The following is a 14,629-nucleotide window of genomic DNA, read 5'->3' as shown; positions in this document are numbered from 1 at the left end:
TACTCCACCTCATAAGAAAAGATAAAACTAACAGAAATCATCTAAACATAAATGAGAGAACCCAAAATAGCACTTTCAAAGTTCAAAAAATGTACTGCAATATGGAACTTACATCCAGAAAAATAGTCCTTTGAAAAAAGAAGGTAGGAGAGAGAGAAGCCTAGTGTAGTCACATGTTTACCATGTAGGTATGAAGATGGTAGAGACAAAGGATTGTAAAAGATTACTAGTACAAGACTCTTAGATATGATGTTTAATAAAAATCAAGGCTTTGTTCTAAAAATCAAAATATGCTCAAGTATTAGAAAATGAATAGCAGCTGGGCGGTCACACATACCTTTTATCCTCTGTAAACAGGCAGGCAGGCATCTGTGAATTCGCGGCCAGCCTGGTCTTAACAGCAAGTTCTAGGATAACCAGGGCTACACAGAGAAACCCTGTCTTTTAAAACAAACAAACAAAAAAAACAAAACAAAACAAAACCCCACCTGCCCCACCTCCAAGAAAAAAGAAAGGGGGAAAGGGGAGCTGGGTTTGTCTGACATGTCTTAAAGGACCTCCCTCCTGCAGGGATGAATATGAGAGCATTGCTGGAGTGTGGGCAGCTTCCAGAGGCTGACTCAGCCTCCCCACAAACCACCAGTTGTCCATAGTCTCTCAGGGCAGGCTCATAAATATGTTGGTCTTATAAGTTGCGGTCTTATTCAGGCTACCACAACCCCTGCGAGTTCATGAGTGTCAGTCCTGCCATGGGCAGAAGACATGGCATCCCTCGAGTCCTTCTTAAGGAAGGTGTACTGTAGACCGCCCACTTGCTGCTGAGCATCCATTTACACATCTGCTCTGCGCTCTGACCAGTGTTGTTTCTGTGTTAACCACTGTTCACTGAACAAGGAAATTCCTCTACTGAGGCCTGATATGGCACTATTCTACGAGGAATCTGATCTACGAGGAATCTGAAGTTAAAGGATGCTTTAATACAGTGTTCATTTAACACAGTAGTAATGGTAGGTTCACCCTGGAGCCTATAAGCTCCCCAACCGGGTTGTTGGCCAGATTTACAGTAGCAGGAATGTGTTTCCTCATGTGAAACATGGCTTAAATCTTTTTAATCAGAGAGCGATTTGTTACCCTATAACATTCGTGCCACTGTTGTAACTGTGCCACACCAACCGTAACTTTTAAAGACTTCTTTAGCCGGGCGGTGGTGGCGCAGGACTTTAATCCCAGCACTTGGGAGGCAGAGAGGATTTCTGAGTTCGAGGCCAGCCTGGTCTACAGAGTGAGTTCTTTGACAGCCAGGACTACACAGAGAAACCCTGTCTCGGAAAAAAAAAAAAAAAAAAAAAAAAAAAAAAAAAAAAGACTTCTTTATTAATGGCCTTTCTTGGTCATAAAATTTTATCTCGGAGACAAAAACTCATCAAATAAAAACATTACAATGGTTATTCTAGTTATTGTCTAGCTTCTTCTATTAGACTAAAATTTTCTTTATGCTTTTATTTTTAAGAAATAGTGTTACTATCTAGCCCAGGCTGGCCTTGAACTTGTGATTCTCCTATGTTCTCCTCTTAAGTGCTGAGATTACAGGTATTATGGCACTGCCTCTGGCTCTACAAGTACTTTCTAGAAAGGAAGGGAAATTGTCTCTTTTCTTTGGGTTGTATCCCCTTAAGCCTCCACTGATACTCCACATACACAATACACCCCAAACATAATCATTCAATGAGTAAGAGAGCGAGGAACGAATAGCTGAGAAAAGTACATCAACTTCATTAAAATAGCAAAGAGGTTCTTTTGGTCATAAATCAATTTTATTGTCATTAATGTGTTAAAAGTCTGATACTAAAATGAACTAAAAAATAAAATGACTGTTTTTAATATTTACAGGACTATCTCAAGCAGGTGCTGGACATTGATCTTCATGCTCAGATTCATTTTGGAAGAGTTTTTATGAAGCCAGGGTATGAAAAATACTTTTATCTACTATATTAGATTATTTGGATTGTTTTAACTAATCATTCTTAAATTCTTTGTTTTATATTTTTACTATGGGTTTCTAATTTTAATAAATAAAATGTTGTAGTACTAGAATCTTCTTCATGTGTACAGTTCCAGTTTGAAATAAGATTTTATCTTATGAATCAATGAGTTTGGCAGAAACAAAGCAAAGAAATTTTCTTTGTTTCCTTTGTAATTACCATGTTTAGTGCCTTTCCCTCTCTTTCTCCCCATACCTTCATTCTTTCTTAAAATAGGTCAGCATGAAAATTCTCAAATATATAGGAAAGTAGAAAAACACTGAGCCCAAGCACACGTCATTTCTGCACTCAGCGACTGCCAGCATCCCTTTATATCTGCTTCACCAATTCCCCACCTCTTTTTCGGGGGAAGGTGGCTAAAATGTTTTAAAGCTAGTTTTAGACATCATGTCATTTTATTAGGTCATAAGAACAGGAACACTGTCTTTCAAAAATACAACAATATTGTCTTTTCTAAGAGAATAAATATTGTTTTGTATTATTATCTAATATTCAAAATGTCAAGAGAAAGAACTTTTTGTTTTATAATTGTTCTAATTTGAGATTCAAGTAAAGTCCATTTGTTGCTCTTAGTCATTAACTCTCTATTAAATGTTTATTTCTCCCTGAACCTTTTGCTATTAGATTTGGGGTCCAAGGGTGGTAGTGGTGGTGGTTATTTTGGTGTGTTTTTTTGGTTTTTGGTTTGTTTGTTTGTTTTTTTAATTTTTGCCTTTTTATTTTTGCCACTGACTTTTTGGAGAAAGTAGATCACTGTGTCATGTCTAGTAGACTAAATGATTGCTTCCTTGGGTTGTATTGAACATGTTTCTCTATCCTTTATCTGTGAAAACATAGATTCAGACTCTGTTGGGGACCGCACTAGCCCCAAGTTGTGGTGGCCAAAAAATGTCTCGGCCTGAGCAAAATGTTGAGGCCCAGGCCGACCCACGTTTGGGCGGCCACTGTATCCCGGCCCAAGCTGCCGCTCCGGTCTGCAGGTCGGGGGTTCAGCAAGAGCGAGGGTGACGGCAGATTCTACCTAATGTCTGAGATTCGTCTCTGATGATCCCTCTATAGTCTCTGATCTCCGTCTATATTCTCTGATCTCTGGTTCTGTCTTCTATCGTCTCAATAATGTCTTCTCTCTGCTGTGTCTCCCAAATGTCTGAATTCTGATCTGTTCTGTCTCTGCCTTTTATATGTCTCACTTCTAAGCCACGCCTCTAAGTTACACCTTTAATCATGCCCTTAGGTCTTGTTTCTAACTCTGATCTCTATACTTCTAAGTATACTATTAAGTCACACACCTTTAATCTCACACACCTTTAATCTCAAGGTATCTAAACCAAGATTATCGGAGTGTTCTCAGCTGTTGTAGGCTATTGTAATTTAAATCTCATGTCAGGGTATATGGCTCAAGATGGCTGCAAAGCTGATAGCCGCTTTCTGCTAAAAGTCGGCCCCCAACAAGACTCAATTGCTTTTTTTCTTTATATAAATACTTTATAAAGCTGTTTAACACTGCTTCCCATTCTATCCAAGAAGAAAGTGAAATAACCATACAGGAAGATTTTCACATTTCCTAAAACTAGAAAGAACTGGTGGGAGAAGTTCCTATAATGGTAAATCCTCAAATGCCCCATAGTAGTATTAATAAAACACACACGGTCTTCAGGCACTAAAGCTGCCATCTTAGATCCTGGCACTCAGTAAATGTAAGCACCTGTTCATACCTCAATGTGTGGGCGAATGTTAGCACATGACACAGGAAACAGTAACCCTGCTTTAGTTCAGGGTTATACTCTGATAGGGCTTCATATGAACTTTGAGAAAGCGTGGCATGGAGCTTAACATTGTTGTAAGTCAAATACCAGCCTGCTCTCCTAAAGTCACCAAGGTTTGTTCACACTGGGCTTCAGTTCCAGGACAAGCATTAGGCTTTACCTTCATAATTTAGCCTTATTTAGTACAAAGCTAAGATTATCCCTAAAGGACCTAGAAGAATGGCTCAGCCATTAACAGCACAAGCTATTTTTGCAGACGACCTGCATTCAGTTCCCAGTGCCTACATGGTGCTCACAACCATCTGCAACTCTGGTTCCAGGAGAATCCAACACTCTCTTCTGGCCTCTGCAGACACAGGGAACATAGACATATATGCAAGCAAAACACTCATATACATAAAATAAAATAAATCTTAAAAAGAAACACAATTAACCCTATGGTGTTCTCCTGAATTTCATAAGATCCCTGACAGTATGTCTGTGCATGGTTGTGAATGTGCCCCAATATATCTATTGCAGGAAAACCCCTTTTGTTTTTGAAACTTTGGGATTTGGATCATTCTGTTAAAAATAACATTTTGGGCCAGGTGTTGATGGCACACAATTTTATCCCGACAAATAGGAGGCAGAAACAGATGGATCTCCAAGTTCGAGGCCAGCCTGCCGAACTGACAAGAGTTTCAAGACAGCCAGGACTACATAGAGAAACCCTGTTTGGAAAAGCCAAAAAAAATATTTAACAAAAAAAATTCGTGGGTGGGGGGGGAATGGAGATGGCTTTGTAGGGAAACAAGCCTGATGACTAGAGTTCTATCTCCAGAACCCATATGATGGAAGGGAAGAGAAAGACCCTGAGTCCTGCAGAGTCCTCTGACTTCCACATCATGCCGCATGTACATACACAGGCACAAAATAAGTAATAGCCTGTCATGTGCTAATGTTGTATACTGATGTTTCCCCAGTGCTTTGGAACAGTAGTGAGTTCTTTGTCACTGAATTTCTCACTCCTCTTAAATGTACATTTGGTCTTTTTTCCCCTTTTGTGGGGAAGGATGCTGATATCACTTGTTTTCAGCTGCGGGGGGAATTAAACACAGCTTGTGGTAATGATGTTTGCATCCTCAGTTTCTAGTCCTGCTCTCAGCTTAGGGACTACTTTAGTTATACATGTTTCTTCTCCGCTACAACCTCAATGGATAAATGCTGTCAATTCTGATTTCAGAATAAGTAGTATGTGTTGAAGTCTAAGAAAATGGCTTTCTAGACCTAACACACTTACATCAACAAAATACTTATAATAGTAATGCCTGAGTATAAAATATTCTGTTGTAAATAGATCTTTTTTGAGTGAATACCTTTGGAGAAACCTTTAGGGTTTAAAAGAAAATTTAAAGTGCCCTTATACTTGATATTGACTTTAAATACAATTATCCATAAACTAATTTGCCACAACAGAGTGGCTTATAAATTTAAGTGGTCTTCCCTTAACTGGCTAGAATATTATACTTACCTAAATATAAGAACTTGTAACCTATATACATTCTATTCACTGGTGGAAACAAAAAACTAAAATCAGAGAAGTTAGCTTTGTCTTTTCCACGTACAGCACATTCCAAATATAATTGTCTTTGATTTTAAAGAAAAGGATACTCAGGCGACTGGAGATGGCTCAGTCAGTAAAGTGCTTGCAGCACAAGCGCAGCGATCTCAGTTGGGATCCCCAGTACCATGACAAACAAGGGTAGGAAGCAGATACAGGAAGGAGGGAGGGAGCGAGACAGCGATCTTAAAAATATAAAGAGGCCAGCCGGGCGGTGGTGGCGCACGCCTTTAATCCCAGCACTTGGGAGGCAGGAGCAGGCGGATTTCTGAGTTCGAGGCCAGCCTGGTCTACAGAGTGAGTTCCGGGACAGCCAGGGCTACACAGAGAAACCCTGTCTCGAAAAACCAAATATATATATATATATATATATATATATATATATATATATATATATAAAGCCAATTCCCCCCCTCCTGCTTCTATGAGCGTGTTTGCCCACCTACCCCTGACTTCTACCTCCCCGCCCTTGGATACCTCTACACTGGGGCATTAAGCCTTCACAGGACCAAGAGACTCTCCTCCCATTGATGCCCAGCAAGGCCATCCTCTGCTACATATATGGTCTTCTACATATATGGCATGGAGCCATAGTTCCCTCCATGTGTACTCCTTGGTTGGTGGTTTAGTCCCTGAGAGCTCTGGGGGCTCTGGTTGGTTGATATTGTTGTTCTTCCTATGGGGTTGCAATCCCCTTCAGCTCCTTCAGTCCTTTCTCTAACTCCTCCATTGGGGACCCCGTGATCAGTTCAGACCTTCTTGCTTTTATAGTCTCTGGTGAGAAGTCTGGTGTAATTCTGATAGGTCTACCTTTGTATGTTACTTTTCCCCTTACTGCTTTTAATATTCTTTCTTTGTTTTGTACATTTGGCATTTTGATTATTATATGACAGAAGGTATTTCTTTTCTGATCTAGTCTATTTGGAGTTCTGTAGGCTTCTTGTATGTTCATAGGCATCTCTTTCTTTAGGTTAGGGAAGTTTTCTGTAATTTTGTTGAAGATATTTACTGGCCCTTTAAGTTGGGGATCTTTGTACTCTTCTATACCTATTATCCTTAGGTTTGGTCTTCTCATTGTGTCCTGGATTTCCTGGATGGTTTGGGTTAGGAGATTTTTGCATTTTGCATTTTCTTTGACTGTTGTGTCAATGTTTTCTATGGTGTCTTCTGCACATGAGATTCTCTCTTCTATCTCTTGTATTCTGTTGGTGATGTTTACATCCATGACTCTTGATCTCTTTCCTAGGTTTTCTATCTCCAGGGTTGTCTCCCTTTGAGATTTCTCTATTGTTTCTATTTCCATTTTTAGATCCTGGATAGTCTTGTTCAATTCCTTCACCTGTTGGTTGTGTTTTCCTGTAATTTCTTAAGTGATTTTTGTGTTTCCTCTTTAAGGGCTTCTACCTGTTTACCTTTAAAGTCCTCTATCATCCTCATGAGAAGTGATTTTAGATCAGAATCTTGCTTTCCCGGTGTGATGGTGTATCCAGGGTTGCTATGGTGGGAGAACTGGGTTCTGATGATGTCTAGTAACCTTGGTTTCTGTTCCTTATGTTCTTATGTTTGCCTCTCCCCATCTGGTTATCTCTAGTGCTACCTGTCCTTGCTGTTTCTGACTGGAGCCTGTCTCTTCTGTGATCCTGGTTGTGTCAGAACTCCTCAGAGTCTAGCTGTCTCTGGGATCCTGTGATCCTATGATCCTGGGTGTGTCAGAGCTCCTGGGAGTCAAGCTGCCTCTATTATCCTGAAATCCTGGTGTGAGCAAGTTCCTAAGATCCTGTGATCCTGTGCCTGTTAGAGCACCTGGGAGTCCAGCTTTTTCTGGATATTGTGGGACTGGATGTGGAACTCGAGCCCAAGGTCTGCTCAGGGCACTAGCTCAGACTGGAAGGAACCTGTGCCACTGGCTAGGCGGAGGTTTCTGAGTCCTTGGATCCTCCTGGATCATGGATCTGAAGAAGCCTAACTTCACTGACAGCATCCCGGGGCTCTGTCTCATAGTGCTAGCAATGGCCGCCATGCTCCAGCCTCACCCACCTTGAGAGATCCTTCTGCTGCAGCAGATAGGATTCTTCTCTGTCTTTTTTTGTTTGTTTGCTTGGTTGGTTGGTTGGTTTGGTTTGGTTTTTCGAGACAGGGTTTCTCTGTGTAGCCCTGGCTGTCCTGGAACTCACTCTGTAGATCAGGCTGGCCTCGAACTCAGAAATCCGCCTGCCTCTGCCTCCCAAGTGCTGGGATTAAAGGCGTGCGCCACCACTGCCCAATAGGAAGGTTTAAAGACAAGTCCACAAAAGAATGTTTTCTATGGTAAGTGAATCATTCAACAAGAAAACTAGAGCGCTCAACTTACCTCTTCTGTTACTTAGCCATCACAAACAAGATCACTCTTTCTTTGTTTCTAGCTTGCCAACAACATTTGCAACTTTGGATATTGATGGTGTAAGAAAAATTATTTTTGCACTACCAGGTAAGAATCATCAAAATTATTTTCTCCTTTTTCTAGAAAAATGACCCAAAAAATTTTGGACTTCTCAGCCAGCATCTAGTCAGCATCACTTGATTTATAACCTGAATGTCTTTACTAATTGGCAAGTCACTTAGCTTCTCTGAAGCTAGTTCTTCACCTATAAGATGGACAGATACCTAGTCAAACCACAATATTCTCCCAGGGCACAGTCCTTACTCTCAGATGATAACCAGGTATCTGTGGAAGTCTAATGAGATCTCACAACTAGAAGTGCTGCAAATACAAGATCACATATTATAAGGTGTGCCAATGCATATCTGTAATTCTAGCACTCAGGTGGCCGAGGCAGGGGAATCATGAAATGAGACCAGCCTGGGCTACATAGCAAGACATTGTCTTAATGCAAACACACACAACAACGTTTCTCGTAGTAAAATATTTAGGGACAGGTAGGCAGACTTACTGATCCTGTATAGTTCAACCAGTGTTTACATATCACCAGTTTGACATCAGTATCACCACCTAATTCCCTTGTGAACAGAATCTCGTGTGTTCAGACTGAACAAAATCAAGGTAGTCCAGTTTCCAAGAATTTATTAATTCAGTTTTCATTGCTTTCAGCCATGCATCTTAAGTCTTTATGAATCTTGATAAGTTTTAAAGTGGTTTAGAACATTATCTACTTGTTACTCTTTAATTTTAAAGGTATCCTTTACTTGTGCCTATAATTCCAAAACGGGAGAATGAAGCAGGAAAATCACTACAGCTTCAAAGACCAAGAAATTAATTACTTTCTAATTTATTATTATTTTTAAATTTCAAGCCAGTCTTAGCTTAAAAAAAGTAAGACCTAGTCTAAAAAATAAAATCCTGTAATAATTCTCAAGTCCCCATTTTGTTAACACTAATCCCTTCAGAAAAGTAAGTACTTATCCTTTCAGGCTCACAAATCTCATGGGTTTCAGAGATTTTTTTTTAAATATATTCAGTAAATCTCAAAATAAAACTATTTAAAAAAGAAGCAGGCAGAAGAACTTTAAGTCTTAACATTTTAAACACTATCTGCAAAGCATAAAAATAGACTGTGTCATACAGAAAATACTAAGACAACATGAAAGTAAAGCAACCTCAAACTGCATCTGTGGTTTACAACTGAACCTAGGGCCATTCATACTCTCTGATACTCTGTATGAAAAATGAACAACTGTTCTAGCTTCATTTTATCTACCAATTTAGACGGTCAGTGAGTGACACTAGCACAAAGATTATTATTGAAGGAACCCATTTCTGATGAAATATAAATGTTCATAGAAACTACAGTATTAAAAGCCTTCTTCAGATCACTGATTTTATTTGAAACACCTTTCATTGCGCCTGATCATATAGGTCCTACACAGAGCAAAGGTGCTTCACTTAAAAGAAATTTCAGTTTCTAGCTTTATTGAAGGCTCTGTACTCAAAGGTCTTCACCAATCTTAACAAATTATAGCCAATGTAATAGTTTCACATATTTTATTTTTTTTTAACTTTTTAAAACTATGTGTGCAGTAAAATAAATGTGAAATTAGGGCTGGCAAAACAGCCTAGTGCATTAAAGCACCTGCAACAAAGCCTGATAACCAAACTCAATCCCCTGGACACACATTGGAGAGAGAGAGAGAGAGAGAGAGAGAGAGAGAGAGAGAGAGAGAGACCAATTCCCAATTCCAATAAGTTGTTTTGTGACCTTCATGTGTATATTATGATACACGGGCACATGCGTGCACCCACGTGCTCTCTCTCTCTCACACATACACACACATACTTTCATAAATAAAAAATGAAAAATTAAACCTTTATAAAAACTTAGAAAATATAGATTAAAAATAAAGAAATGTTACTTATTATCATAACTACCATTCAGAAACAATCACATTTTACTAATTATTAATCCTTTCAATTATATTTATTCTATGGGACAATTCATTTTGAAAATATTATGGCTGGTGAGATGGCTCAGCAGATAAAAGTCAACTCTGACAACCTGATTTTAATCCCCCAGACCCGCATGGTGGAGGGGAGAACCAACTCCTTCAGCTTCTTTTCTGATTTCTATGTGCATATCAGAACATGCATACACATGTGCTCACACACACTGAATAAATAAATTTAATTTTAATTATAAAACTAAAGAGTTGTAGCAATTTTACAATCATTTGGTAATTTTATTTTTTTGCAGTCCAGTCATTACTCCCTTCCTTGTTCACCCTCCCACAGTTCCTCACCCCATTCCTCCTCCCCCCCACCCCCCCCCACCCCCGTCTCTAAGAGGATGTGCCTGCCACTCCAACCCTCCACCACACCACTGCCAGGCATCCTCACTCCCGGGGCCTCAAGTCTCTTAATGGGCAGGCTCGTCTCTTCTCACTGAGGCCATGTGTATATGTTATATATGTTTGCAGGTGCCTTCACAGGCCAGAAGAGGTGATAAAATCAGACACACAGATGCTGGTGAAATCCAGAGGATTACTAAGGAACAGTGTGAAAACTTGCATTCTACTGACTATTTACAGAAAAGGCCTTTAACAAAGTTCCAGCCATTATGAGAAAACCCATGAAATAAGAAGGAAAATATGTCAATATATGACAAATCTATAGCCAACGTTCTACTAAGTGTATTAAAGCTGAAGTATGCCCTTAAATTCAGAATGAGATGAGGCATCTCTCCACTCTTACTCATCATACTGCTTGGAAGTTTTAGCCAGAGCAGAAGCAAGAAGAAGAAAAAAAAGTGATACAAATCAGAAAGAAAGGAATCAAATTAACCTGGTTTGTAGATAATAATGACTATACTTACAGTCCATAAAAGCTCCACTTAAACTCTTGGCTCTGGTAAATTCAGCAAGGTAGGATACAGAGATCTATACTTCTTGTGTACTGTAATGAATATGCCAAGAAAGAAATCAGAAGAAAAGGCACATTCAAAATTGCTTCCGAAATTCACACACAACACACACACAGAGTGGGGGGAGACCCCTAGGAATTAAGCCTAGCTCTAGCTCGGACAATGAAACACCTCTACAGTGAAAACTTTGGAGCACTGAAGAAGGAAAATGAAGACACTAGAAGGTGGAAAGACAGCCCATGGTCATTGATTGACAGATTGAGAAAATGCCCATGTTACTGAAAGTAACCTACACAGTAAATGCAATTGCATTAAATTCCAATGACATTATTCCCAGAATGTGGGGAGAAAGGGTCCCAAAGTTTAAATGGAAATAGAAACTCCAGATACCCAAAGCAACTGAGCCAAAAGAGCAATGTTAGAGATGTCATACTATACCTGATTTCAAGTTACAGTCCAGAGCCATAGTAACGTCATGATCCTGCCATCGAAGACAGATACATGGGTTAGGAAGATGGCTTGGCAGTTTAAGCACTTGCCACATAATCAAGACCAGAGTTCAGATTCCCAAAATACAGTAACTGCCTAGATGCACAGCTCATCTGTAATTCCAGCCTCATAAGGCAGATGAGATCATCAATGTATGCTGGCTATTGAGACCAGCCACAGGCTTTGGTAAAGAAACCTGTGGAAAATTTACTAAAGAAGGTTCCTATTAACAACCTCAGGCCTACACACACACACACACACACACACACACTCGTAAATGTGCATGTGTGTTCCCACAAATATACAAGCATACAGACGTGTGTGTGTGTGTGTGTGTGTGTGTGTGTGTGTGTGTGTGTGTATGAAACAAGACAAAAAGAGCCTAGATACATAGAACAATAAGACAACACAGAGGACTCGGGTAATTATTCTATGACTTTAAATTATGTGTGAAGAAGTGTGTCTGGGTATGGATATGAGTGCAGATGTCCACAGAGATCAAAGGAATCTGATCTGCTGGAGCTGCAGTTACAGACTATTGTGAGCTCTCTGATGTGGGTGCTAGGAACCAAACTTCAGTCCTCAGGAAGAGAAATAACCTCTTAACCACTGAGCTATTTCCCAGCCCAACCGTCAACTGAATTTTGACAAAAGTCCCAAAAACATATGTTGGAGGAAGATGGGCCTCTACAACAAAAAAGAGGTTCTGTATATTTATATATAGAATGAAGCCAGATCACTGTACAAATGTCAGTATAAAACAGATCAGAAACCTTAATGGAAGACCTAATACTTTAAAACTGCTATGAGGAACTATTTAAGATACAGGCATGGAAAATGACTTTATGAATAGGATACCTACAACATGGGAAATAATCACATGAATTGACATACAGGATTACATGGGATTAAAAGGCAAAAAGACACAGGGGACTGATATATAAATAACTCAAAAATGCCAAAATTATCCGGTCAATAAATAAGCAAATGAGTTTCACAGACAATTCTCAAAAGAAGTTAAATAGAGAAACAAATGTTCAACATACCCAGCCATCAGAAAAATGCAAATAAAAATTGCATTGAGCCTAGCAGTGGTGGCTCATGCTTTTAATCCCAGTACTGGGAAAGCAGAGGCAGGCAGATCTTTGTGAGTTTGAGACAATCCTGGTCTACAAAGCAATTTCCAGGATATCGAGAGAATCACAGAGAAACCCTGGAGAGAGAGAGAGAGAGAGAGAGAGAGAGAGAGAGAGAGAGAGAGAGAGAGAGAGAGAGAGAATGAATTAATAATCTATTTCATCCCAGTCAGAATGGCTGTCACCAAGAAAATTAAAGACAAATACAAACAAGGATGTAAGTTAACCCAGCTACAGTAAAAAATCAGTGTGGAGGCTTTGAAAGAGAGAGATGGAAAAACTAAAAAAATAAAAATAGCATATAACCCAGAATCTAAGTCCATATGAAACAGAGATACTTTCACAACCATGTTCACTATAAAAACACTATTCATGAAAGCCAAGTTATGGACTCAGTCTTGAAATCCATCAGCAGATGAGAAGGAAGAGATATGACATATATGCACAATGGAATGTTATTTGAACACAAAGAATGTAATTTCATTTTTAGAAAGCCCAATAGGGGGCTGGCAAGATGGCTCAGTGTTTAAGAACACCAACTGCTCTTCCAGAGGTCCTGAGTTCAATTCCCAGCAACTACATAGTGGCTCACAACCACCTCTAGTGGGATCTGATGCCCTCTTCTGGTATGTCTGAAGACAGCTACAATGTACTCATATAAATAACAAATAAATCTTAAAAAAAAAAAAGAAAGAAAGAAAGAAAGAAAACAAAAGAAACCCAGCAATTAGTAAAAAAAAAAGCTCAATAAAGTTACATATCACTATGATAACCAAAATAAGCCAGATCCTGAGAGACAAATATTATATATTTTCTCTGTGGGCAGAATCTAGATTTAAATCTAAACATTAAAGAAGAAGGAATGCTATTTTTTAAGAGGAAGGGAAACAGCAGGAATGGGAGGGAGAGGTGAGCAGGAGAGTGTAATCGAACACATGCATGTATGAAAATGTTATAATCCAGCCCCTCTTCTGTAGAGTGTATACAAACACAGCCCCTCTTCTGTAGAGTGTAAACAAACAGATGCATGTATGAAAATGTCATAATCCAGCCCCTCTTCTGTAGAGTGTAAATATGCTGAGAGATGACAGAAATCTCCTAGCTACTGGGACAACAAAAATGAAGGTGTGGTTTTATCTAGTAATTTGATAACCTGGCCCTTGTCTCTTACCTTGGGGAACCTAAACTAAGACAGCCCATTCCCCAACACCAACACCAACACACACCATCACGTTCCACTGGATAAACTAAGAAAGCCCATTCCCCATTACCAACACCAACACACGCCATCACATTCCACTGGATAAAAGAATTCAACATAATTGGGATTTTAGAACTTGCTAAAGAAAACGATCAAGTTCTGTGACTGAGTTTAGTCAGACTCCTAAGGGTTGGTGGTGCACAACTGTAACCCCAGCACTTGGAGGCTCTCTGCCTTAAATGCAAGAACAGCCTGATGGTTCATACCAAAGTGAAGCAAAGTTGGGGCTCAGAAGAACTGTCTGGCTTGGGTACCACTTGATCATTACTTATGGACACCACACCAACAAATATCTCTTTTTTGTAGCCCTTTTATTGTTTTTCATAGCCACTTGCCTTTGAAGTACAAGGTACACCTATGTTTATTTCTCCTGGAGAGGAATGTTACATTTCTAAAATTCTTCAGATAACTTTAAAGAACTTTAAAGAGTTCCAAGACAGCCAAGGCTACACAAAGAAACCCTGTCTTGAAAAACCAGAAAAAAAAAAAAAAAAAAGGATTGAGGTGCCTCACATGCAGGCAGCCCAGGGTTCCATGTCGACCACTTCACCTATAACCCTGCAAGCATGCACACACACAAGGTTGGCAATGGCTTCCAGTGCAAGGCACTCAAGAAAGGAGAAATGGTATTAAAAGCTAAGTATCAGATCTTTTTGTATTTCCATGGATGACCAAAAGGTTCCATTCATATCCTGTGTAGCATATGATGTGGTTAACTGGACCTCTAGTCTGTCTTTTTGGTTTGGTTTGGTTTGGTTTGGTTTGGTTTGGTTTGGTTTGGTTTGGTTTGGTTTGGTTTTTCGAGACAGGGTTCCTCTGTGTAGCCCTGGCTGACCTGGAACTCATTCTGTAGACTAGGCTGGCCTTGAACTCAAGGGATTCCCTGCCTTTGTCTCCTGAGTCCTGGGATTAAAGGTGCATACCTCCCAGCTAGTCTACTCTGTCATTCTATTGGATTCAGAGTGACTCAGAAATAGACTTGTG

At 39.6% G+C, this 14,629-nt stretch overlaps 1 protein-coding gene across 20 annotated transcripts in view; it reads left to right on the top strand.

Moving 5' to 3' along the window:
* Gphn (gephyrin) overlaps positions 1–14,629 on the top strand; it is a 410,619-nt gene that overhangs the window by 391,476 nt on the left and 4,514 nt on the right. For all 20 annotated transcript variants that reach the window (XM_076921909.1, XM_076921924.1, XM_076921922.1 and 17 more), the window contains 2 exons: positions 1,891–1,964; positions 7,811–7,875. In XM_076921909.1, coding sequence (XP_076778024.1) covers positions 1,891–1,964; positions 7,811–7,875 — 139 coding nt within the window. The remainder of the gene's footprint in view (positions 1–1,890; positions 1,965–7,810; positions 7,876–14,629) is intronic.

The sequence above is a fragment of the Arvicanthis niloticus genome, chromosome 23 (assembly GCF_011762505.2).
Source record: "Arvicanthis niloticus isolate mArvNil1 chromosome 23, mArvNil1.pat.X, whole genome shotgun sequence".
Taxonomy (NCBI): domain Eukaryota; kingdom Metazoa; phylum Chordata; class Mammalia; order Rodentia; family Muridae; genus Arvicanthis; species Arvicanthis niloticus.
This window is presented reverse-complemented; position numbering and strand designations above follow the sequence as displayed.